The sequence below is a fragment of the Panthera leo genome, chromosome A1, assembly GCF_018350215.1.
Source record: "Panthera leo isolate Ple1 chromosome A1, P.leo_Ple1_pat1.1, whole genome shotgun sequence".
NCBI classification, from domain to species: Eukaryota; Metazoa; Chordata; class Mammalia; order Carnivora; family Felidae; genus Panthera; species Panthera leo.
In genome coordinates this window covers 24,449,145-24,475,622 of record NC_056679.1, presented here as the reverse complement: position 1 = coordinate 24,475,622, position 26,478 = coordinate 24,449,145, and the positions used below count along the sequence as shown (strand labels likewise).

General features: G+C 46.3%; 1 protein-coding gene across 7 annotated transcripts in view; it reads right to left on the bottom strand.

Annotated features, from left to right (window-relative positions):
• The window catches only part of RUBCNL (rubicon like autophagy enhancer), a 38,371-nt gene extending 12,141 nt beyond the window's left edge, over window positions 1-26,230 (bottom strand). For 2 of the 7 annotated variants that reach the window (XM_042919560.1, XM_042919627.1), the window contains exons 1-8: window positions 13,447-13,970; window positions 10,555-10,637; window positions 9,616-9,826; window positions 5,006-5,107; window positions 4,466-4,526; window positions 3,754-3,886; window positions 2,668-2,813; window positions 1,128-1,192 (exon numbers count right to left, since the gene is read on the bottom strand). In XM_042919560.1, the coding sequence (XP_042775494.1) occupies window positions 1,128-1,192; window positions 2,668-2,813; window positions 3,754-3,886; window positions 4,466-4,526; window positions 5,006-5,107; window positions 9,616-9,826; window positions 10,555-10,637; window positions 13,447-13,966 (1,321 nt within the window). In that variant the 5' untranslated portion in view covers window positions 13,967-13,970. Of the gene's footprint in view, window positions 1-1,127; window positions 1,193-2,667; window positions 2,814-3,753; window positions 3,887-4,465; window positions 4,527-5,005; window positions 5,108-9,615; window positions 9,827-10,554; window positions 10,638-13,446; window positions 14,059-18,341; window positions 18,842-22,466; window positions 23,101-24,946; window positions 25,495-25,724; window positions 25,801-26,035 lie in introns of those variants that run through there. The other 5 variants (XM_042919217.1, XM_042919299.1, XM_042919472.1 and 2 more) reach the window with 5 other exon arrangements.
• Between the last annotated feature and the right edge of the window lie 248 nt (window positions 26,231-26,478).

The following is a 26,478-nucleotide window of genomic DNA, read 5'->3' as shown; positions in this document are numbered from 1 at the left end:
CTATTTTTATTTCTTGAGGGGGAGGTCCCCAAAGTCTTTTTCTTTCCAACACTTTCCATCAAAGGCCAAGGGACCCTTTCCAGCAAAGCTTCTCTTCCCTGCCTTCCACAGGTCAGGCCTATGGCTACCCTCAGAAGCAGAACAAGAGATTCCTAGTCTGGAGTGGGCAATTTGCATTTCTGCCTGGAAGAAGCCTGATCTTCTAGGCTTCGGCTCACCCAGGAATGATCCCCTCAGGCCACCTCCTCAAACCCTCTCAGAGGAGTTTGGCTAGCTCCTTGATAGGCCATTCAATCATTCAACAAGTTTCTTTTAAGGAACAACCACGCACCAGGTGCTCTTGTAGGAGCATGTGAATGAAACAGACAACATGTCTGTCCTCAGGGAACTTAGAATCTAGACAGGGACATCTAGACAGGGACACAGACAATGGTAAGAAAAACCAGTAAAATCTTTTAAGTTTCTTTTAAGGAACAACCACGCACCAGGTGCTCTTGTAGGAGCAGTGAATGAAACAGACAACACGTCTGTCCTCAGGGAACTTAGAATCTAGACAGGGACACAGACAATGGTAAGAAAAACCAGTAAAATCTAAAAGAATATTTTAGCAAGATAAGTACTGGAATAAAAATCGAAAGGAAGGGTAATGTAGAGTACACACGGATGTTGGTGGCCAGGAGTGTGGCAAGGCAGACAGTTTCAAAAGGGCAGCCAGAGAAAACCTCATTAATTTCTGAATGAAGATGTGAGGGAAGTAAGGGAGCCAGCCATGCGGATGTCATTCTAAGGGGAGAAAACCACAGATGAAAATCCCTAAGTCAGCAGTGAGCCTGCCTCCTTTAAGGAAAAGCCGGGAGGCCATGTGGCTGGAGCTGAGTGCCCTAGGGGATGAGGCCGAGAGGTAACAGGCCCACCAATGGTCTTATAAGGCCCACTTACAGCCTTGTAAGTTACGATGGCTTCTTCGCGGAAGAGAGGGCAACTCTCTTGAGTTAGATAAGAATTGTGAAGTTCCTAGAACAACTCCTCATCAAAGGCATCTCTCATAAAAACAATGCGCTCTCCAACTTTGCTCCCCTTTGCCCTGTGACCGAACACTAAGCAGGTGATGCATTGTCCATACTTACTAGGTTCTATTGGAGTTCCACAGCCAGCACATAAAAAATTCTGGGCTGCTACCACGAGATCCCTCCTGAGTACAGAAAATGATGACGGTTACATTTCAGAAATGGTCAACAGAGCATTTCTCAACTGATTAGAAAAGAAATTGACATCACGGTACTTGTCTTGGCTTGGAGCCTTAATTTTGTCACTTTTCATCTGGAGAAAAAATAGGATTATTTGATAGAGTTTTTTATTCTAGAGTTGAGATTGGTGGGTCTTCTGAAAGCCCCAGCTACCACCAAAGCAGAAGTAAGTCTCATGAATAACTCTTCCGCAATGGGATCTTTAGAGACTTCTCGCTGTGAGGGCACAGGTTCCTTATCAGACAGAATTTAAGACACATAATGCATTGGAGAAAGTTCAGGGAGACGAAACACCAAGAAGTAATGCACTTGGGAAGTTGACAAATGGATCCAAAGAAATTCAGATGAGTAAGAGGCAATAGAAGACAGAAGTATCAGACGTTTCTGGTGAGAGACAGTCTACTGGAGGGTTTTCTATTGAACTATTGATTTCACAACTTCACATGTGATTTGGAAATATGAAGAAAGTTATAAAATTTTATTACAGTTTGGGGTCAGCAAAAAAGGTCGAGGTAAAAATGTACAGAACCCTACCCATGTCCCTTAGAGAGGACATAGGGAAATGCTAGAGAAGAGTCACCCCTTGCTAAGGAAAGTGACCCCTTGCAAGTCCTGGAGAAGGAGCTCTTCTGCCCGAGCCGCCCCAGAGACCTTCCTGGCATTCTCTTAAAAGAAAACGTAACACAGAGCCTAGAAGGCACTTCCATGGGACCCGGGCAATAACCTTCACCATCCCTTCTTTACACTGTAGTTTGGGTGCCACATTAAATACAAGCCAAGAGGAATGGAAAGACTGTAACTGGTTAAAAAATGTCCCCCTGTCGGGGTGCCTGGGTGCCTCAGTTGGTTAAGCGTCCGACTCTTGGCTTCAGCTCAGGTCATGATCCCACGGGTCTGTGGGTTCCAGCCCTGCATCGAGCTCCAGGCTGACAGCGTGGAGCCTGCTTGGGATTCTCCCCACCCCCCACTCTCTGTCCCTCTCCTGCTCACACTCTCTCTCTCTCTTAAAATAAAATAAATAAACTTTATAAATAAATAAATAAATAAATAAATAAATAAATAAATTTGTTGTATATGGTTTTTAAGGTTCAATATTAGCTACTTAAAGAATATCCCCTTTAAACCTACTTGATTTTTAATTGCTATATAATGTACATAATTAAGGACATAGTTAAACTCTCAACTTGTCAAACCTACCCCCAAGCCCTCCAAAACCCATGATAAACAGGGTGCTAAGAAGCTAATTCAGAAAAATATGCCCAACTTTTCCTATTCCTAAAACAAAACTTCCTTTGTCCCCTGGTGTGTTATTTTTTCCCCTTCCTCAACTTCCACGAAGAGGAAGCCATGGCTCCACGAGTGGGGGCCATCTCGACTTGCGCTACCTGGATTGGAGGCCCAAGCAGCAACCTGGACTTACTTGAGTGGTGGGTGAACACTGAATATGATTTGAAATCTAGGGGGCGTCCAGTCTTCAGCCCCTCTGATCCTCGACTTAAATTTAATTTCCTGAACTACATCCACGCTGGATTCAAAGTCTTTTCGGACACGCTCTTCATTCACAACCTGCACGACACAGAAGAGAATTTCAGAGCAACTTGAACAAGCACATTCCAGGAACTGAAATAAAAAGAACGTTCGCGTGTGTTTCCAGCATTAAAATTTGCCACGAAAAATTGAAACTGCTTTCAACTGAACTAAAGGAGCCCTCCCTGTATCTAAAGCCATCTGCAGACATGCTTGAAACACCACCCAGCTGAGATCACTTTTCCTCGTGTTTTCAGTAGTTCACTTGTTTCCAGACTTCAAATTACTGGAAGTAGGTCATTGCGACCTGGAATGCTTTTATGCACAGCAGAAGCCTTACCCCTCTTAGTCAAGAGGCTGAGACCAATTCCAACCAGAAACCCCAGCTGTTGTCAGACTTCCCCAGAAAAAGCTCTTTTAAGACCATTTCCCTGCTTAAAAATGTCCAGTGGCTCCCCTCTGAACCACTCAAGTTTCTTACTAGCATTTAAAATTCAAACTTGTTGGGGCGCCTGGGTGTTATCAGTCAGTTAAGCGTCAGACTTCGGCTCAGATCATGATCTCACAGTTCGTGAGTTCGAGCCCCGCACTGGACTCTGTGCTGACAGCTCAGAGCCTGGAGCCTGCTTTGGATTCTGTGTCTCTTTCACTCTCTGCCCCTTCCCTGCTTATGCTCTGTCTCTCTCTGTCTCAAAAATAAATAGAACATTAAAAAAAATTAAAATAAAATAAAATAAAATAAAATAAACATAATAGCAGCATCTACCTAATAGGATACTTAGAAGGATGAAAAATGTGAAATGCTGAATCCCCTGGTGCATAATAAACACTCAATAAATGTCAGATTCATTCTTTGTTTCAAGTGTCCCGGCAACACCCGGCCACCATACAAGGAAACGCATAAATGTCTGAAGTGAACGGCAGCCAAAATGAGAATTAAGGAACTTCCAATTCAAGGCCAACTAATTTTGGTACTTACCATCGAGCCAGCTGCATTCAGAGAACCTGCCAGCTGATGATTAACTTCTGACAACACCCAGCACTTCCGGAATACTCGGTACAACTCTTTGGCTATTCGCTCAGCAGAATTGAAGTTTGGCTCATAAGTGACACTGAAAGGTACAAGATGCCAAAAGGGGAAAACTATACTCATGAGCAGTATGTTGTGTCTTTGTGTTTTCAACTATCCTTCCCACTCCTAAAACTCAGAAGATGTGTCACGCAGGAGACCAGGCATCTATACCCGTTGGATGTCTTATTCAATGCAGTTCCTCCGTGCTCAACAGAGCAGCTTTTATTTATTGAGGGTACCAAGACGAGGAAACGTGGTTAAAGAGCACTGGATTTGGAGTCCGAAGACCTGAGTTCAAGTCCTACCTCCGCTATTTAACAGCATTATGTCCTGAGGCACACTGGGTCTGAGCCTCAGTTTCCCATCTATAAAATGGGGTTAAAAACTCTGCCCAGCCTGATTCAATGAGACTGTATACCAAAGTCTTTTAAACGCTATTAAATAAAAACTGTAGAAAGCTCTATAGAAACTTTATCGGTGATTGTTTCATTGCTAATTACTAATCCCTATCATTGGAACTGGCTGAACTTGGTCCAAGATGTCAGAGGCTTGGTGTTCATAGTGCCTCAGAGGTAATGGCCCAGGGGTCTAGGTGCAGCGGGACACGGAAGACAGATACCTCTTAGAGGAGTTGCAGGGGCATCCACAGGTTTCTGTGATATTGTTAAACTCACCAACTTCTGCAAGTAAATAAAAGAAAGGGTATTAAAGTCTTTCGGTCTGTTTGGCTCGTTCATACCCAATTTTATAAGAACACAAAAATAAATGCCTGCATCTCAGAAAGAAGTCGGTATTCAGCATCTTAATACTTCAGGTTCTCTGGGTTTCTATCATGAGACTACAGCTAAGGACCAGAGATGGGATTTCAAAATATACTCACCTGGGACTCCACGAGAATATGATGGAGGGGCCAGATACCAGACCATAATGAGTATCTGCTTTTGCGTTCAATTCTACAAGTCAGATGACAGACTGGTTATCAAGACATCCGAAATAAGAAGGACATCTTATTATTTTTTTAAATCAGGGTCACAGTCTGATCTTGAGAGAAGTCTCTCTGAAAGCCACTACCATGCAATATCACCTGTAATGCATGTCAATATGTGTGTGCAGGGGAGGGGAAGTACCGAGTCTTAGCTGGTGAGTTTCCAAATCTTACCTACGACAACAAAGTCATCGAAGTCACATTTACAGCCTTCTTTGAGCACATCACAGTAAGAGGGGGTCCCAGCCACTGGGCTGCCCTGTAACACAGCACAGCCTAGAAAAAGAAATGAAGGGAGTTTCACCAACAAGGAGAAAAGGAAAAACTGCACAACCTGTCATAGTCAATGAACTAGAAACTGGGGAACAAAATGGGCCGAGAGTTTACTTTAAAAGAGTTTAAAAATCCAGCTTTAAGAATTATAAAATGCAGGGGCGCCTGGGTGGCTCAGCTGGTGAAGCATCCGACTTCACCTCAGGTCATGACCTTGCGGTTCATGAGTTCGAGCCCCATGTTGGGCTCTGTCCTGACAGCTTGGAGCCTGGAGCCTGCTTTGGATTCTATGTCTCCCTCTCTGCCTCTGCTCCTCCCCTGCTTGTGCTCTCTCTCTCTCTCTCTCTCTCTCTCTCTCTCTCTCTCTCAAAAATGAATAAACATTAAAAAAAAGAATTAAAAGATGTAGAGAGCTATTTTTGTGTTGTTTTTGCATTCACTGTGACTCAGAAAGCAGACTGATGAGTATATATGATGAGGGGGTCCCTAAGAGTAAGCTGCCTACTTTGATGTGTGTTTGAAATTTTCCATAATACACAATTTTTTTAAAAAATGAAAGAGGGCAAAAATCAGCTTCAGAGTGACGCAAAGAGCATAAGCGACACAAATGTTGTGCTGGGTAGAAGAGTGTCCCCCCAAAATACATACCCACCCAGTGAATGTGACCTTATTTGGAATCAGGGTCTTTGCGGACGTGGTCAAGTTAAGGGGAGGTCCTACCGGATTAGGGTGAGCTCTAAATCCAATGTGACTGGTATTAACATAATGAGGGAAATTTGCATCCAGACATTGCTAAACCAGGAGAAGGCCCAGTGGAGGCGGAGAATGGAGTGATGTGTCTCACACATAAACCAAGGACAGGCTAGGAGCACCAGTAACCACCGGAGGCTGGAAGAGGCAAGGAACGGGTTCTCCCTCAGAGCCTCCACGAGGAACCAAGCCTTTCAACAACTTCATTGCTGACTTCTGGCCTCCAAAACCGTGAGATGATACAACTTCCGTTGTTTTAAGCTCCCCGCGCTTTTTGTGGTATCTTGTTAAAGCAACTATAGGAAACTACTACAAATATGTCCAGGCTTTTCTTTCCCGAATGCTAGTGTGGGATATTATCCTTAGAGTGTCATTGAAAAGCAAAAAAAAAAAAAAAAAAAAAAAAAAATGGGGGCACCTGGGTGGCTCAGTCGGTTAAGCATTCGACTTTGGCTCAGGTCATGATCTCATGGTTTGTGAGTTCGAGCCCCACGTCAGGCTCTGCGCTGACAAGTTGGGAGCCTGGAGCCTGCTTCAGATTCTGTGTCTCCCTCTCTCTCTGCCCCTCCCCCGCTCGAGCTCTATCTTTCCCTCTCTCTCTCAAAAATAAACATTAAAAAAATTTTTTAAGTGAAAAATGCAGACTTTGATCATAAAGGAGCTATTTGCAGCCCATTTAAGATATTAAAATATTGAAGGCTACCTAAATGACAAATATTAGTGCACTGATTTCACAAATTATGTTATTGACTCAAGAAATAGCATCCTGGAAAAATGTGAAAACTGTAACAACATGGAAAGCTGTATATGAAATACTGTTAATGCAATCATATTATGAATACAATTACATTAATAGGAGTATATAATCACTACAAAACTATATTCATTTGAATAAATGTGAGAGAAAAACACAGAGAAATGTTTGGGTTTCTATTGCTTAGGGAAAAATTCTAGCCCTCAGGTTACGCAGAGGTTATGTGCGTGGGCTTTGCAGTGAACTGGCCAAGGTTTAAAACCACACTGTCTGATCCTAGCTATGTGACTATGGATAACCAACTTCTTGGCTTTGGTTTCCTTCTGGGTAAAATAGGGGTAACTTCCCCTAGCTCTCTGTGCTTCCTGGCACCCTTTTGACGATGATCCACAGTAACATACATTCACACTTAGTACAAACACAAAAATCTATACCACTGATACAAAATAATAATAATAAAAGTTCCAGGAAGCATTGCTCACTCTAGGTGAGGGGAATGCGGATACTTTCTATTCTTTGGTTTGTGTTTAAATGCTCTCAAGACCCACCTGTTAACTTGAAGAATACCGACCTACCCCGACGGAGTGGCATCTCTCACCATAAATGTCACAGGAGAGACACTTAATAAAGGATGCGTATTTTTATCGGGGTGGTAGAAATGTTTTACGGTTTCATTTCACATATTTACATTCACATTAAAAAAAACTGAGCTAGACACGAGCTTCCACTCAACCATTCAACAAATATTTATAAAATACCGATTTTGAGGAAGGCACCAAGCTGAAGGCAAATTCAAATAAGACAAATACTTACCCAACAATGAGATTAAAACCTCATAAGGAGCTGAGACACGGACACACATAACTGTAAGAAAACACAAGAAGGCGGGGCTCCACACCGTGCAACTCCGGGAGGGACTGAGGCACGCACGTGGACAATTATAGAAAGTTCTGGAGCACAATTTATGCTTAACTCTGTATGAATGGTGCCCCTGCCCCGTGATGCAAATCTGGGAGCCTGTCACAGTGCTGGCGGCAGGAGACTGCTTTCAAGGATGGGAGGGATGAAAGAACTAACGGGAAGTTCCTGGGGAACCAGCATTCCAGGGGAGCCTAGACCAAGCTAAGGGAGGAAGGCAAGAGCTTGGGAGACATGACCACTGTCAACTTTGACAGGCCAGGATTACTGAAGCCCATGGGAAATGGCGGGAGATGCCTGCTGGAAAGGCACAGAGAAGCTGCATTCCACGAGGCTAAAAAGTCCAGGATAAAATGTGGCACAAAGTCAGCAGGCCATCTTAGAGGAGCACAAGTCGTCCTAGGAAGCCAGATGTGTGCAGCATTCAAGGAAAGGAAAGAGGCTGTGAGTAAAGAGACAATCAAAGACAGCAAATGTGCACTGAGCACCTAACTGCACTTCCCATCGAATGACTGGCCAGCAGTGGCTGAGGTGGTCCAGGTCAAAGGCAGGAATAGGGAACGACTGGAGGGGATGTCACGATTACCGAAAAGTCAGGGCCGATCTGTTCACTAGAAGCAGGGCAGGGACACAGGCACAAAGAAGAAAGAGTCAAAGATAAAGTACAAGAGTTACTGAAACAGGAATCGTTTCTTTTCTCTCCAGGAGTGGCCTCAGTGGGGATGATGGTCCAAATCACATTCCCTCGCTCCCCTGGCCACGGCCGGCTGACCAGTTGGGGGCGCCCAATCAGAGCCCGCCCCCGCACGCGCCCTTCCCTGCGAACGTGGATCTGGGGTCCTTGCAAGACCGGGTTGAGCTGTGAGGTCCCGGCCGGCAGTCAGGAAGACCACAGAGCTGCAGAGCAGAAACCAGATACTGCACGAGGAGGAGAAGTCAGGCTGCAGGAAAGGAGAACAAAGTAATTGCACAACGTGATAAGAGACCACGGGACCCCAGAAAGGCCAGATCCTCCGACTGGTCATTCTGTGGTTCCCACCACTGGGTTCACTGAGGATGCTCTGTATCCTCAATTTGAGCCAGGTAGTGCATTCAACAGCCGTTGATGGTACATAGGTTTTGTGCCAGGCATTGTGCTACACGGTATGGCCTGGAGTGAGTTCTCCCCTCATTACCGTAAGGCTCCTGATTAAGACGCTCAAGTCAAGGAAATCAAGACGAAAGGCATCTTTTTTTTTTTTTTTGAAAGGAAGGGGGTTGTGAGGAATAGATAACTAGTGTAGACATGTTAAGTTAGTTTAGTTACCTGCCAACCAGCTAAGCAGGTCCCCGCAGTATGGAACAAACACTTGTCCGAGAGGGACGGGAGGGGAAACCCAGATTTGGGAGATATCAGGGGAGAATCAGGGAAAGATACCGCAGTAGACAACATCTCCCAGGAAGTGAATATAGAGAAAGAATCTAGGACTTAAGCAGGACTCCCATTTAGGAAGTGGTAGGAAAACGACACGCCCTAACTTCAGTTCTCAGCTGAGGTACCCTCCTCTCCAGGAAGGATTCCCCGGTTGCCACAGCAAGGCCCGCTCCTCCTGCTCTGGGGCCCGCTGCATGGGGCCCCTGCCTCCGCTACCAGGCTGACCCCACTCAACAGTCCTCGGTGTCTATCCAGCTCCCGCAGGGATGTTCCTTGAGGGATGTAATAATGTATCTTGTTGCCTGTTGATTCCCGGCATCCAGGATCTCAGAATCCTGGTTTGTGGAATGAATGAAAAGAGGTCTACTTGGAAAAAAGAAGCAATGTGTGAGAAGAGCTGGCGGAAGGCCACGTGGCAGAAAACAGGGAAAGAGGGAAGCCAGCAGCCACTGCCAAACACAAAGTAGGATGGAGTCCAAATCAGAACAACGCATCGATGTAACGACAGAGGGGAGCAGGATAATGGATGCCGAGCCCAAACGGCAGAGATGTTGAGGATGATGGTTATTTAGGACGTTTTAGACAAAAGATTTGAAGACATACTTCGGGGTGTGACAGGAAAAGAGATGTACGTCAAGAACACAGCGCAAAGTCTCTCTGATTTGCCCCACTTGCCTTCGTAGCCACTGTCAGAAGAGTCAGAAGACCCAGATTCCTGCTTTATACTCGTATAAAAGGCCATTTCGCGGTCCGCCTGATCATTCCCGAGCGACGCACTGGCTTCTTCTACGCTCCAGTTCTGTGTGTGCTGTTGACCGAGGATGGTACACTTTATTTCCTCCATGGCTGCTATCATCATATCCGCTACGTAAAAGTGGGCATTTTCCTGCAGAAAAATAATTATCAGTTAAATTGCAAGCGTAACCAACTGTTCTTTATTGAGGGTGTATTAAATTGAAAACCAAGACGCCGTATTTAAGCAGAGTTAATGTATAGGAATATAAATGTTCATTTAAGGGGCACCTGGGTGGCTCAATCGGTTGAGCGTCCGACTTCGGCTCAGGTCATGATCTCACGGTCCTTCAGTTCAGGCCCCGTGTCGGGCTCTGTGCTGACAGCTCAGAGCCTGGAGCCTGCTTCGGAGTCTGTGTCTCTCTCTTTGCCCCTCCCCAGCTCACACCCTGTCTCTCTCTCTCTGTCTCTCTTAAAAATGAATAAATTTAAAAAAAATTTAAATGTTCATTTAACTGAGTTATCACATGAGGTACAGCCCATATCTTCCAGACACATCAAATTTAGCCCACTGAGACCCAAAGACAAGCTAAGTTGAATTTACTGTGATATACACCCCACACGGTGCATGGCCCAATGGTAGACCCATGCATCAATTGTGGAAAACTTCCCAGCTGGGCACAGGGGCTGCCTCAGAGCCCTCCTTAGCTCCTGGTGGCCTGTGCCTAGCCAAAGGCTGAAACGAAACCTATTTGCCATCCTTCATCAAGTGAGGTTTCCAGATTTAAATCAGAACAACACTATCTAAGGGATTTACACTCTGCGTGTGTGTGTGTGTGTGTGTGTGTGTGTGTGTGTTTTAAAGAAAAAAAATGTGTTCACCTTTTCTACATCGACAGGGAGCAAGAATGCTTCTGGGGAGAAGGAATTCAAAGAAGTGGTTCTTCTACCGACTGGAACAGCACCTGCCAATGCAGCAAGTTATTAAAAATGGAGAAAAAGACGTTCAAGGAAAACAAAACAATTCTAGGCAGTGGCCTTTAAAACCTGTTTTTTTAAAAATTAACAGAATTCTAGAATACATTAGGGTGCAAGAAGAAGACAGATCCTCCTGGTGGTAGGCTTTGCAGATATTGCCTTTATGGTGATCGTTTCTACAAGAGCCCATTGGAGCAAATTGGGAGGGATCCTCAGAGGAGGGATGGGAGAACCACTGGAATGGAGGAGACCAGTGAGGAGGAGAGGGTAGAAAGAGGAGGAGATCATGGAAACTACCTAAAAGAGATGGAGAAGGGCCAGAAGGAACAGTCTAGAAGCAGGGTCCTAAAAATTATAGGATCACTTCTCCCATGCACTGCAACTGACCCCAAACTTCTTGTTTACAGAGATAATCTATTTGGAAAGGCCAGCATTGCTTCTCTAAAATGGTCTTCCTCCAGACCAATAACAAGAAGAAACCACAGAGGGTATATTCCGCTGATTCATCCATTCTGCACCCTGAAGCCACTCCATTACCGGCAGGAACACCATCAGAGCAAAATGATTCCTGTCATGTGATTTCTTCCTGGAGCATTTAAGGCAAAGTCTTTCTGTGAGAGCCTCAAGAGCTCGGTTATCCCAACCTGCTAAATTAGAACAAAATGTTATAGACGTCTTGATGATCAGACAGCTCTCGCGGGGGACAGACAGAGATGCCCGCAATCACCCAATCCCCTGTCTCTTCTCCAAGAAAGGGACTGGTCCGTGAAGGACGCTGAATCTCTTAGCTTCAGGATCCATCTGGGGTGGGTGAGCATTGTCTGCAAAGGACCAGGGAGTGAATACTGCAGGATCTGAGGGCCACCTGTTACACTATGTCGTTCTGCTACTGGAGTGAGGAAGCAGCCATCAGCAACATCAACAAAACTTTATTTGTAAAACCAGGAGGCCAGCTGGATCTGGCCTGCCGGTCATAGTGTTAGGACCCCGAGTATAGAAGAAAAAGGACAGAGAAGAATCAAACAGTGAGGATTCCAGTTCCAGTTCTGTCTCTACCAGCTGGTTGTGCCTCTGCCTTGAAATGTCCTCATGCCTTAAACTGGATAATTACCTCTTAGGAGATTAAAGCAGATAAGGCATGTGAATGTGCTCTATAAATGTGCAAATCCTACGCAAGGAAAAAAGGAACTGTGGGATTGTTTCTTCCAGCCTCAAGAAATTCTTATAGGCTGGGGTGGGGGAGGGCCTTTCTCTACCACATTATCTAGAAAAGGAAAAGTGTGCTATCATTCGTGATGCAGCAGTCATAGGAAAAATCTTGTGTCTTAGTAGCAAATGCCTGTTCTCTGCAATGCTGTCCCACAGCAAAGAAAGACCAGATCACTCAGGACTTCCTTTTTTTTTTTTTTACTCCCATGGGATGAATCCCCCTACCAAGGTGAAGATGGTTTTTAAAGATACTTAGAGAAATTGCTGGGGGCTATTATCTTTGGACAAAGGGGCCAGGGTACCTGTTTTCTTTATGGGAGAAAGAAACTCCAGGATAACTTTAAATTGCGGAACCAATTCCGGTAGAACGTGTCATTTTGCTCAAATCTGGTTCTTCTTTCAAAATGACCCTATTTTAAGACCGTCCAAAATCTGCTGTTCTTAAGCGATGAATAATATGTTAAAAGACTGTCATCATCTTCAGCTTTTCAAAAGTGTTTCCAGTACAACAAAGAAACCCCATATTTTAGGAAAGGTGGAGGGGTGGTTCTTGCTAGTGAGAAGTAAATAAATGGCTACATACAGACACACACACAGGCAGGCCAGCAGTGTTCAGACTGCTAGGGAAGAAAGAAACTTCATTGACTCTTTGAACTAGGGCTCTAACAAGAATGTAAATTAACACAAATACAACATGACGAATATATTTTTAAAAATTTAGATTGCCATTGGGAGGCCTGCGTGGCTCAGTCGGTTAAGCATCCGACTTCGACTCAGGTTATGATCTCAAAGTCCATGAGTTCGAGGCCCACGTCGGTCTCTGCGCTGACAGGTCAGAGCCTGGAGCCTGCTTCAGATTCTGTGTCTCTCTCTCTCTCTGCCCCTTCCCCCGCTCATTCTCTCTCTCTCTCAAAAATAAACATTAAAAAAAACAGAATGCCACAAATTGTAACAGCAATAAGAGAAGTTACTGACCCTTGAGTGGCATTTGCATGCATTATCTTATTTTAGGAATACGTGCATTACTTCATCGCAATGGAAGCCCTTGTTTTAGTTAAAAAAAAAGAAAGGTTTTGTGTAGTCTTTGGGGAAATTGCGATTAGTGTTTTTAAATCTGCCCAGTTTCTAGCCACACCCTGTCCAGGTCAATGTAGGTGAGGTGAGTTCATCTCCTACGAAAGCACTAGTGTGAAATGGAGCCCAGTCTGTCTGGAAACACATTCTCCCACCACACTGGATTGAGAGCACTTCTAATACTCTCCCTTGCCAGCAACTTCATGAGCTGGACGCTCCCAAAGGCACACACCATTCAAAGATGGCAGCTGGCATGGATTACCACTTAAGCCGAGCAAAGATGACATCTTGCTACGGAAGGAGAGTGGAAATATTTGTTTTTACCCTTTGTGACCATCCAGGCATCCAGGTAGCTGGGCTGAAGAATATTAAATGAGCTAATGCACTGGCCTCCAATCAGAGTGGAAAGCCAGGACTTTCGTCCTCATGAGACAGACGGTAAGACAGGCTTCAGGCCAAGGCAAAGCCTGCGTGTCAACAGACAAGAATGAGGCGAGTCCCGACTGAAGTTACCTTCATCAGCGGAAGCTGTCAGATGGGAAGGCTTCAAAAAAGCGCTGTCAGCTTCCGGACACGAGGAGGCAGCCGAAATCTTGGAGCTTGTGAACACAGACATCTGAGGAGACTTTCCTGGGAGCACTGTCTGCTCTCCCTTGGAGGCAAAAGAGAAGTCGCTGCTCTTGTCACCGGAGCCCCAGGCAGAGTCTGCAGTACCCTTGGACAGTGATGTCTCCACCACGGAGTCCCCAAGGGACGACGGTGAAGGGCCCAGGGAACAGGCGGTATCCCTTCCAAAGTGGTTCCCACTGTTCCCCGCTGTCGGCACCTGAGGGGGCAAATCCTGTAGCTGCTGCTGCGCACACTGGGGGTTAATCCAGGCAGCTCTGTGCCTCATGAACCTGACGTCTGATTTGCAAGGAGGCTGGTCAGTGTCCAGGAGATTGGGCGAGTCCTCAACGTCACCAGGGTCACTGCTGACCCCTTCCCAAGGGTGCACAGGAGAATCCTGCCGGCCCATAGACTGTGACACCATCTTTCCAGGCTCAGGGTGGCGTGAACTCCGTTGGACTACTGGATTAGGGCCTTGAACTCACCATGAGGCCAGCTGAGGTCCAGAGAGCTTACCTGCAACGAGCAAAAATCATTCAAGGTAAGTAAGAACTCAGTCCTATTTGTAAACTCCAAAATATTTTGAGGAGAAGAAACAAAAAATAAGTTTGTACTTCGCTCTGTACAATACAGTAAATTCCACTTGGATTGACAAGAAATAAACAAACAAATCAGCAATAAAACTGGCAGCAAACACACGAGGCGTGACATCAGGATAGGAAAGGGTTTTCAGGGCATAAATGAGGACTGCTTTTATACAAGGACACAGTCATATAAGCAAACTGCTGATACGACAGATAAAAGTGAAAGACAGCCGTGCATTCTTCCAACGAAATTAAATGTCAAACCCGAAATGGGAATACCATTCGGAAGTAAAGACACATTTTCACAGTTCCTTATTTTTGTTTAGTCTGTGCTTGTATTTCAACAAAGCAGACAAGCGGCACGTGAAACTGAGGGCAACTCACAGCACTAAAAACTTTGCTTTATGGGACTTAGTTTATGATAAGAGAGAAGCACCCTGGTCCCCGTGGTCACTGGCCCAGCCCGCGACTTTCTACTGCTCCCACTGTCCTTCACACTGGCAGGCTCCAAGCAGCCCTGGAAGCACAAGCAAGGTCAGCAAGAGGAAGAAATGAAAGTGGTCTGCTTCGGTGAGCTTAGCGTAAGGGGAGAGTGGAGAACAGGGCTACAAGGTGGTGAGCTGAGGCTTGGGAGTCAGTTCCAAGGCTGGCTTGATTTATTTATTTATTATTTATTGAGAGAGAGAGAGACAGGGTATAAGTGAGAGCGGGCCCGAGAGAGAGGGAGAGAGAGAGAAGCAGGGCTCATGCTCACCAGATGCAGGACTTGAACTCACGAACCATGAGATCATGACCTGAGCCAAAGTCAGATGCTTAACTGACTGAGCCACCCCGGCACCCCAGTTCCAGGGCTTTAGATACCACTGTTATGTATCCAGAGGGCTTGCACCTGGATCCCTACTCCTGACACCCTCCCCCCGCCCCGCCCCGCCCCGCCCAACTATGGGCTACCATATTTTACTGCCTATTTGACATTCATCCAGGGGGCACCACAACCTGACACATCCAAAACAGACCCTAATTTCGCCCAAGTCTGCTCCTCCCTAGTTTTCCCATCTCAGGAACCACACCTCCCAGGTGCTAAAGCCCAAACTCTGGAAGTCCCCTCTGATCTATCTTTCCGTAGCTCTCCATCTTTAATCCATTAGCGAATTCAGCTCTATCGCCACTGCCCTAATCTAAGTCACCATCTTCTCCCACCTGGGCCTCCTCCCATCTTTCCAGTGGGTTTTGCTGCTTCAACTCTGGCCAACTTATAATCAAGAGGTACGCAGAGAGAGATCTTTTTAAGTGTAAGTCACGGGGCACCTGGGTGGCTCGGTCGGTAGCTTCAGCTCAGGTTATGATCTCGCAGTTTATGAGTTCGAGCCCCACATGGTGCTCGCTGCTGTAAGCCTGTCAGAGCCGAGGTTGCTTTGGATCCTCTGTCCCCCTCTCTCCGCCCCTCCCTGGCTTGTGCGCTCCCCAAAATAAATATTTTAAAAAATAGGTGTAAATCAGATGTCATTCCCCTAATCACCATCCACCCCCCCCCCCCTCCACCAGCTTCCCATCAACTCTGGAAATAAAATCCAAAATCCTTACCTTGTCCTTAAGGCATGACATGATCCCGTCCTGCAGACCTCTCTCACTTATCTCTGTCCACCCTCCATAAGTCCCAACCACTCACCAAACTCTCACGTGCTACAAGCTCTCACCCACCCTACTGCTGCTGTTCTAGTCCCTCTGCCTGGAACGTTCTTTCCCCCAACTGATCATACATCTGGCTCCTTCCTGTCCTGTTGCATGCTTTGGTTTATCAATTACTTCCTCAAAGAAGTCTTTCTTAACCACCTCTCTTAAAGTAGTTCCCCAGTTACTCTCTATCACATCACCTTGCTTAATTTTCATCCTAGTAGTCTCACTTCCTCATTTTTTTTCCACCCCTCACTGTCACTCCCCTCTGCCCCCACAGTCCCCCCCTGCCGATAAGCTCCACAAGAACATGGGGCCTCGTCTGTTCTCTGCCAGGTCCGATGGCTGCACGCGGGACCTCAATAAACTTACGACTGAAAGAGCAAATTCAACGGTGGAAATAACATCGTGAGCTAGAGAGAAGACTTCCGTGGTAGATACAACTGCTCTGTTACTGTGACAGAACTGTTTGTACAAGGATAGAAGTGAATCCATGTTTCCTGAAGATATGACATTTTTCTCAACGTCTACAAATAGACCAAAAGAAGGTACATGTGAAAACTGTACTAAATTCCTTGGGTTTTCTTGAGGTGGGGGCCCTCCATCCTAGGTCAAACCTTTTGAAATGATGTATATATACATACATATATATATATATACGTATGTGTGCGTGTTTGTATATGGTATACATATAATACTGCACGATACTGCGTGAGCTCCAAATCACTGCTCACAAAATATCATGGGATTGGTGGCAATTGTCAGAATTCATCTGAACAGCTTCGTCTTCTTTCTCCAGACCTCAAATCTCACCTGGTGCCCCAATTTCTCTTTGTCACACGTCTTTTCCCCTCCAATAATTCCGAGTATCACAATTACAAATGGGAACCATGACTGTGTTTTTATGAAATGGTAAAAACACAGAAGCCTAGAGTGAACGAAGCACTCACATTGTGCCAAACCTGCCAATCCTACCTCAGTCCCAGAAATGACATCGGTAACCACTTCATCCCTTCCAGACTTTTCCCTATGAATTAACATACATACGGCAGATCAGAAGATGTGTTTTGTTTTCTCTTTTATACATACACATGAGCTCACACTGGACAAAATCTATAATGAGACTTCTTTTTCTCTCAACAAGTTCTTGAGGCTGTGTATCACTCAACTATCTTACCGCTTTCTATAGTATAAAAGGATCATAATTTACGTCACCAGACTACTGACGGGAACGTATTTTTAGTTTTTCGCAGTTATAAAATATATAGCGATGAACAATTTTGTTCATGTTGCTTTTTATTAATTTTCTTTCGCTAAACTTTTAGTTCTGAGTCCATAGCTCATGATAACATCATTGTTTCCAAGAGAATGAAGCTGTATGAGTCATATTCTATGATCAATTCTTTACATGTCATAGCTGTTCTTGGGGGGGGTGGAGATGATTACAGATGTGAAATCACATAAAGAAATGTACAGCCTCAAACCAATGACAAGTGGCAGGGATCCCTGTGTGTTTTACAAACAGATTAAAGACCACAGTTCACGAAGAATGATGTTATTTATGAGCCTCCCAGATACGGAATTGACTTAGCGGCACTGAGCAGAAACAGACTTCCTTTTCAAAAGTGATTTCCAGAAGCGGTACTTGCTCCACTTCCTTCTAGAAAGGTGTTCTTGTTTCACACAAACAACCAGCAGGTGTTGGCTTTTCCAGGTTATAAAACGAGCACATTTTAGAGCTGGGATAGGCCCATAGAGATTCAAAGCCATGTCTAAAGACACGGCAGAGAAAGGATGACAAGCCAGGTTGGACAGTCACTCGGGAGCATGAGCCTCTCTGAGAGGGAGACTGACACAGGAGAGAGCCATGGTTAGAAACAAAGCACTGGCCCTAGCCCCGGGGGTCCACATCACCACTGCCTGATCTTTGGGGCAACAGATAATTCATGAAATACCATCATACGGTGTTTTGGCTCACTGTCACCTTGCTTGTCGTCTGGTAATCAATTAAATATTTACTGAGCAACTACTACATGACTGGCACTGTTTTTGTTTTGGAAGCGCTGGAGCAAAATAAGTCCGTGCTTCTTCCAATAGCTTACATTCCGGCAGAGGGAAGACAGTGACTGAACCTATACATTCGTACATTTCAGTGCCGACGGCCGGCAGGTAGTATGGGTTTAAGCAGTGGTTGACATCTTCCCAAAATGCGTCCCATTGTGATAAATGGCGTCCTTTGAATTAGCAAGGCTTAGGTACAAAGCTAAAATCTATTTCCAAAAACACTTAAAAAATTTTTTTAATGTTTATTTTTTTTAAGAGAGAGAGAGAGGCAGAATGAGAGCAGGGAAGGTACAGAGAGAGACACACACACAGGGTCCAAAGCAGGCTCCAGGCTCCGAGCCATCAGCATAGAGCCCGACATGGGGCTCGAACTCACGAACTGAGAGATCATGACCTGAGCCGAAGTCAGACGCTTAGCCGACTGAGCCACCCAGGCCCCCTTCCCAAAACATTGTAAAGGAAGATTACGAAGCTTACCATCATTTCTACTGTGATTTTCCTGTTGAGGGTGAGCACAGGCCAGATTACCACTAGTTAACATATATGCGGCAGCAAAGGTCCTAGACAAGAGAGAGATTCCTGGACTCCCCCTGGCAAGTCATTCTAGATGGGTCTCTGCCCATCAAAGTCAGTGGTTCCATCACGAACGACTGCATAATGAGGACAAGCTCAGAGCCACAATACTGACTGCAGAGATGCAGCTTTTGCCAAAGGGGTGGACGACTCAGTTGGGCATGAGCCACCGTGACCTCTACAGTGACCTCATAAACATCCTTCAGACCATAACCAGCCAGAATTTTGATGCAGATGAGCAGTTTTCACTCCCAATACCCCTAACAATCTTAGAGTGACTCCATGAATAGACACAAGCATGTCAGATTTCGGATTTAGGATTTTCTCTGCCCCAGCACTAACTACCAACTGTATACATGATTAGGAGCACTGAAGACTGATCTTAAAGGTTACCTCCTCAGTGAGGCCTCCATGGTCACCCTATGTCATGGCAACTGCCCCAGCCAGTAATTCCTCTCCCCCCACCCCCCGCCCCGCTTCCCACCTCTGGTTTTCTCCTTACTCCTTGGCATTAATCCCCATTGTATTTAGCCTCAAACACGAACACCCACTAGAATGGAAAATCTCTGAGGGTAACTGTTTTAAAAAAAAAATTGTACTCTGGACACTGCTTTGTTCCCAGAATCTAGAACAGGGGCACATAATAGGTGTTCAACCAAACACGCATTGAGTGTGAATACAATGAACGAATGAACAAACCAACAGTACCTAAGAATGGTTCTGCTGGTTATTTCTGTCGCCTAGGAAAGAAAATGGAGAAGAGATGTCAACCTTTAGAAGAAGCTGGAGATCACGACCTAAAATTTCTGTTCAACTGTTTCCTTAGGATAAAGGAAGCTAGAGAACAGAAATCACAAACGAGAGTTGGGGTAAAGGGTAAAATTCGTTTATGCCCACTTTAAGGCGGCTTACTGAGCATGCTCAGTAGTAACGAAATGCAGGTGAGCAAAGAGCATGGACGGTGTCTCGTTCACAAAGCTCCCCGGTCCTCTCCCCATCTTTCCGTATCTACTTCCCTTCATGCTCTGCGTTTGGACAAACCCCCACCCCCCAGGATGTTGAGAAACTCAAACCATCACTTATCAAACAGAAGAGCGACTGTTTTCGAGGCCCAGTAACGCGACTCCATAGCTTCCACAACGCGGTCTGCAATCAGAGTCAACTGCCGTTTTCACACAGCTGCGCCCTCACCACGGCACATGCTGAACTCTGTGTTCGAACACTAACAGCACCAGGAAGGAAGCAGTGCTCTATTGCAATGGCATATAGCAATGAGGCTGGTGGCATCACATGGGCTCCTCCCTGCCCACCTGAACTTTGGCAGTGACCCTTAACTTGGAAGGTCCGCCGTCAGGAGAACACGGAGGAAGGACACAAAGCAATTATGACAAATGCGCGGGGTAAGGTTCGCCTGGGAAGACCCCACGAAGGCAAAGACCAAGGAACACGAACCACGTGCCTGAGAAAACTGCAAGGTTGCCTAAGACACACAAATGACTAACTTCCTGTGGTCACCGCGTAGGTCACAGTGACCACTCTCGCGGAGTGTTTCAGGTGGTATTATGCCAATTTGGGAACGGACGTAAAGAACGTTAGGGGGCTTGCCCAAGGCCTCACCATCAGTAATTTACCAGGAGAACAAAAAAACAAAAGTCTGACACCTGATCCAAAGCTCCTTCCACTCCTATTTATGTATATCACTAGGGCTGAAGTTGGGATATTTTCAATTTCGTTAGCAATGTAAATTTAAGAACGTTCCTATTAAATCTGTCACAAAACAAAGGATTAAGAACCACACCACTGTATTTGATTCCATGTCTTTAGAACAGTTGTGCCCAGAATGTTATGATTACACCTATTTGTGTAAAAAACAAAAGTGATTGTACAAACAGCTCCAATATTTATTTATAAACCTTATAGAGGCACAGGTATCCTAATATGTAATGTAAAAATTCATGAACATAACATTTTGTTCTTGCTTTCCAATAAATCATCTTGTAACCTAAAGGTACATACCACCACTCAAGTAACGTTTTACTTAAAACCTTTTATATAAAAAACAGTAACAAACAGGGGCACCTGGGTGGCTCAGTCGGCTAAACGTCTGACTTCAGCTCAGGTCATGATCCCAAGGGTCGTGGGTTTGAGCCCCGCATCAGGCTCTGTGCTGACAGCTCAGAGCCTGGAGCCTGCTTCAGATTCTGTGTCTCCCTCTCTCTCTGCCCCTTCCCTGCTCATACTCTGTCTCTCCCTCTGTCTCAAAAATAAACAAAACATTAAAAAATATTTAAAAAAACAGTAACAAACAAAAAATTACTTACACACGAACATCACATAACTGAATAAGACTTACAAAAAACATTAATTCAAAACTTTACCCGAAGTAAGCGTAGGGACCTGCACTGGAACAATGGCAAAGTTCCCATGTTTGAGCCAAATAAAATGGGGAGCCGTACTGGAAAACCGTCCGGCAGTTCCTCAAATGGTCAAGCATACAGTTACCATTTGACCTAGCAATTCCACTCCTGAGGATATACCGAAGAGAACGAAAGCATGTGCTCACGCGAGAACTTGCGCACAAATGTCAACGGCAGAAATAGTCACAGCAGCCAAAAGGGGCAAACAACCCAAATGGCCATCAACTGATGAATAGGTAAACCAAGCGTGGGGCTGCATGCGATGCGGTATTATCTAGCCACAATACGAAGTACTAACACACACCGCGACATGGGTGAGCCCTGAAAACATTATACTAAGTGAAATCACCAGGCACAAAAGATATTTCGTATTTACCGATGCATTTTTATGAAATGTCCAGAATAGGCGAATCCATACAGACAAAACATAGATGAGTGGAATTATTTTTTTGGGGGGGGGGTGGGGAAGAGGGAATGAGAACATAAACAGTGAGAGCTAACGGGTACAGGGTATCTTTTTGAGGTTCTAAATGTTCTCAAATCAACCGTGACAGTGAGGACACATATCTGTGAATATATTAAAGCCACTAACTTGTACACTGTAAATGGGTGAATTGTAGGTTATGTGAATTCTATCTCAATCTCAATAATGCTGTCCAAAAAAAAAAAAAAAAATGAGATGGGAGGAAGTACCCATCTCTCTTCAAACAAGGTCTAGGAAGCCTGGAGAATGCCGGTGTGCATGGGCAGAGGGATGGAAGGAGCGCTGGCTCTAAGTCAGGCTGCAAACTAAGGTACTGAAAGCTGAAAGGGGAAACAGAGAGCAAATAAGAGGCATACTGAATATGTGTGCCTAAAGTAGGTATAGAGAAGAGAGAGGAAGAAGTGAAAATGCCACAGCAGAACTATCTAGAAAAAGAAAAGAGAAAAAAAAAAAAACGAAACCAAGGACTGGTAAAGACAACATCATCAATGTGATGGCAACCAGTAACTGGGCACCGGTTCCCAGACCCTACACCCAGAGGTCAGACACCCACCCTTCTCTTTAAACCAGCACCGTGAGGGAGGTTCTGCTGGTCCCAACAAACAAACAAACAAACAAAAATAAACGCTTCAACACTTGCAATATCTGTCCGTGTGTCCCTGAGTTACCTCTCTGACCTCCTTATCTATTACCTCTACAACCCTACACCTCTACACCCTTCTGCACCCCTCCCCTACACTCCTCTATAGTCTTCGGCACAGCCATCTTTATTCAAAAGTACCTTTGGAATGAGACTCTCCTCATCACCCTTTTTAAAACTGCATCCCTAAGGTGCACACTATCCTCATTTACTGCTCTATTTTTTTTTCCTCCAGAGTACTCACCTATTATCTTAGCCATCGTCATCGGCTCATAACTAACACTTGCATGAAGTTTAGCAGGTGCCTGGCACTGTTCTAGATTTTCTATACACACACACACACACACACACGCACTTGATCCCTCTAACAACCTATGAGGTAGATACAACAACACTGTTTTCATTTTACAGATGCAGACCCGAGGCACAGCCAATAAAGGGGAGCGTTGCACACCCAAGCAGTCTTGCTCCCAAGTTCGCATTCTTACCCGCAACAGCACAGGGATGAAGGAAAGACCTTTAAATCTCAGAGATTCAAACGTTTCTGGAGACTATCCAAGTTTATCAAGCACGAAGTAGCTGCTGGCAATGTCAGTGACCTTGGCCCAAATCTCCACAGAGACCGAGTTTGAACGAAGAGTGAGCCAGCAGGAAAAACAACACAAAACAAAGAACAGGTTTTATGTATGTCATAGGACAGTTCAAGTGATTTGATGGTTTAAAACACTCTTAAAATGTGCATAAATAAAAGCTCAAGTCTCCCGACCTACCGTATTAAAATAGCCGTCCCAAAAGCTGTCTTCTAAAAACAGCTTCCAAATAAAGAAAGAGAGAATAGGGAGGTACTTTACAGATGTTCCCAGGACACTTGTTTCCTGACCCACTATAGATTGTTGAAATAAGAGAATGTCGAGGAGCCTAAGGATTAAAAAGAATCCCACACCGCCCTTCAGTCTTCATCACCTGAAATCAACTAGAGCAGAGCACCTGTTGGCCATGGGTGCTTTTCAAGGTCACCTGCCCCCAAAACTTTGAGGTCCAATTTACCTTTATCTCTTTCAGTAAATGTAAAACTAAGGATCCAAGAACAGAACTAAAATATTTTTTTTTAATTTTTCTTTTAGTGTTTATTTATTTTTGAGAGAGAGAGAGAGAGAGAAACCGAGTTGGGGAGGGCCAGAGAGAGGGAGACACAGAATCTGAAGCAGTCTCCAGGCTCTGAGCTGTCAACACAGAGCCAGATGTGGGGCTTGAACCTATGAGACATGAGATCATGACCTGAGCTGAAGTTGGACGCTTGACCGGCTGAGCCACCGAGGCGCCCCTGAACCAAAATATTTTTTTAAGGAATTTTCAAACATTAGTTGTTGAGCAGATCACATTTAAGTGTGTAGATCATTTCAGCTGCTTCTCCTTTGTCATTTTCCAGCCTACTGTTAACGACGACAAAAACACCTGCCTCTGAGACTTCCTTTTACCTGCGGCAATATTTCCCTTTCACGGTTCACACGTGAGAAATAAAGCATCATTCAATATAGGATTATTATTACTATCTTGTGGATGAGAACACTGAGGCCTAGGAAAAGGAAGTGAAGACCACACACAGCAACTGAGCAGCAAGCCCAGCACTGGGACCCTGGAACCTTGCTCCAGAGCCCCCCAATCTCACCCTCATGCTTCTGTATGTGTAAGATACAACAGCACAAAAATTAAGGGGGAAAAAAAAGAGTCCCAATCAAATATAATTTTTATGCCAATCTGAGAAATTCCTCACTTACCAGCTGTGTGACCTTGGGCAAGGCACTTAACCTCTCTGTGCTTCAGTTTTTTTTACTGATTGTTGTGAGAACTTAACGAATTGTAACATGCATATCTCAGTCCGACAGACACTATTCCATAAAAGTTGGCTTTATCATCACCATCAGTGTAATTTTACAGACTTAGACTTCAGTGTATGACAGCACAATTAAGGAGACCTAGTTTTAGTTCCCAACTTTGCAAATGAGTCATCTTTCAAGTCTTTTTAATTAAAATGAAAACTCGGGACGCCCGGGTGGCTCAGTCGGTTAAGCCTCCGACTTTGGCTCACATCACGATTTCACAGTTCATGGGTTCGAGCCCCACGTCGGGCTCTGTGCTGACAGCTCAGAGCCTGGAGCCGGCTTCAGATTCGGTGTCTCCTTCTCTCTCTGTCCCTTCCCTGCTACAGCTCTGTCTCTCAAAAATAAGTAAATGCTAAAAAAAAAAAAATGACAATGCAAAAACAATCAGAGGTCTTGGTAATATTGACTTGCACACCTTACTTATCTCTTTAGGAAGGATACAATACGACACACAGGCATTACTATTGCTCATGTTTATAATCTCTGGAAGGCTTGACAAGCTTATTTAAAAAGAACTGCTTCAATTTTAACAGTAATGCAACCAACCATGTGACTCTTTCCTTTCCATATGAGAAATACGAATCTCAATTTAGTAACTAGGGAAACTATTCAAATTTGGCAAAGCTATTCTTTGTGTGCCCTCAGACAGGTGGGGAAAATGTGTTCGCGAGCAACGCAGTCTTTCTTGACCTCTTTGCTTATCCTCCTCTAAAGACCATTCCAGTTAAAACGCTTATTCTTGCACGTTTATCCTTGGTGCTGGCAGAGTCTTCCCTGCGTCAGAAAACACGACCTCCAACTTCAGAAGGCTAAGGATGTTTTCAGAGTCATGAAGAGCATCTCAAATCAAATCTAACCCCCAGAGGCCACGACCGGTTTTCATCAACTTTCCTAGCATCTCCCTCCGGCCCTAAAGAAGATGAGGAAGGCACAGCTCCTGAACCCTGAGGTCACACTGATGCGCAGCGTCAGGCAGTACTGCTCGCAAGAGGGCCCAGAACAAAACACTGAGGAAGAGCCACACCCGGACATCGTGGACAGGTAAGCGGGAAAGTGCCCACACTACCCTGAAGGTGCTGCCTTACCTCTGCTCCAAACGAGGTTCTGCTGGCGGCCAGGAGGGAGGTGTGCGCAGCAATGTGGTGATACCTTAATTTATAGAAACCACACTTCTGCTTTTCAAAACCCTACTCTTCCTCCAGTTACCGTCCAGTGAGGTAGGGCAGGGATCACCCTGCTGCTTCTCACACAAACAAGGTTTCTTGACTTGCCCAGACCTCACTGCTGCTATTCAGCCTTTCAGGACAGAGTCCCCGGAACCCAAGGCTGCAGACCCTCAGTTCTTTGCGCTTTCCCAACATACCGTCAGTTCAGAGATCCTTCCAAGTGCCATTGCAATAACACAGTAAGCACGGTTCCGGAATATACCCCTTCCTTATCGTGTTGATTCCCATTCGGGCTACATAACCCCTCCTCCGGCGGTTCTCCACATTCTCCAGGCTGACGGTATCAATGTGGCAGGAGGGTGGCGAACCTCACCGCGGCCACCGGCAGGCTGGAGCGGGGTGGGGGTGCAGCGCAGCAGCTCCGCTTTCCCCGTCTCAGTGTCAGCAGGTGGACTTCTCGGTGGGCGCTGGGGACCACACAACCGGCCGTGCGCTCACTAACCCAGCTCGGTTAAGTAACAGAAAGTTTATGGGTTTGGGCCACCAGACATCCATACATAGGGCTGGGTGTGTGGGGAGCGGATCCTCCGCGGGCCTTCGCCATCTGTGCGCGCGCTTTGGGGGAACCGAGAAAAGCCTGCGCGCCCGGAGCGCGGTGCCTGGGGCCACGCAGGGCGCAGGCTTTGGGCTCACTGACCTTCGCCCGGCGCTGAAGTGTCTTCGAGGTTCCGTTCCTGAGCCTTCCGGATCCAAGCCGAGCACGGGATCGCCCCCTTTTGCGAGGTCGATTCCATAAAAACCCGCCATCCCTGCAGAGCAGCCCCCTCCTCCATTCGCCCAGGGGCCTCGGCACTGCCCGGCCCCTGCCCCGGCGTGCCCCCGGGCTCGCGCACGCCTCTCCGGCGCCCCTCGCCCCTCCCCGCCCCTCACCGCTGCAGCAGCCTCACCGCGCCGGCGTTACCCACCTCCGGCGCCCCTCGCGCCCCCGGCCCGCTCACCCCCGCTCACCAAGGTGCGCGCATCGCGTCGGCTCCCGGCTCGCTGGGCTCCGGGAGCGCGCCACCGCGGCGGAAAGAGGGAGCGAGGAGGGGGAAGCGGCGCCCTGACGCTGCCACGCCGCCGCCACCCCACCCCCATCGAAATCCCGGGCCACCGCAGCAATCCGAGAAGGTCCCCGAGGAAGCGAAGCGCAGCGGCCGGGCCTGCAGCCGGCGGGGAGACGCGGAGGACGCGAGCCGGAAGGAACTGCGGCCCCCGCGCTGCACCCCCCCCCCGCAGCCGTGTCCTCGGCCGCCCACCCCCGAGCCGGGTGACGCGGGCTGGGACAGCCGGGGGCCGCCGTGCTCCCCTCCCCCCGCGTTCCCTCCCGAAATCACGCCGTGCCCTCGCTGGGGGGGCGGGGGGGGGGGCGCTGAGCCGCAAACGCGCTTTCTGGGGTTGAAATACCGAGA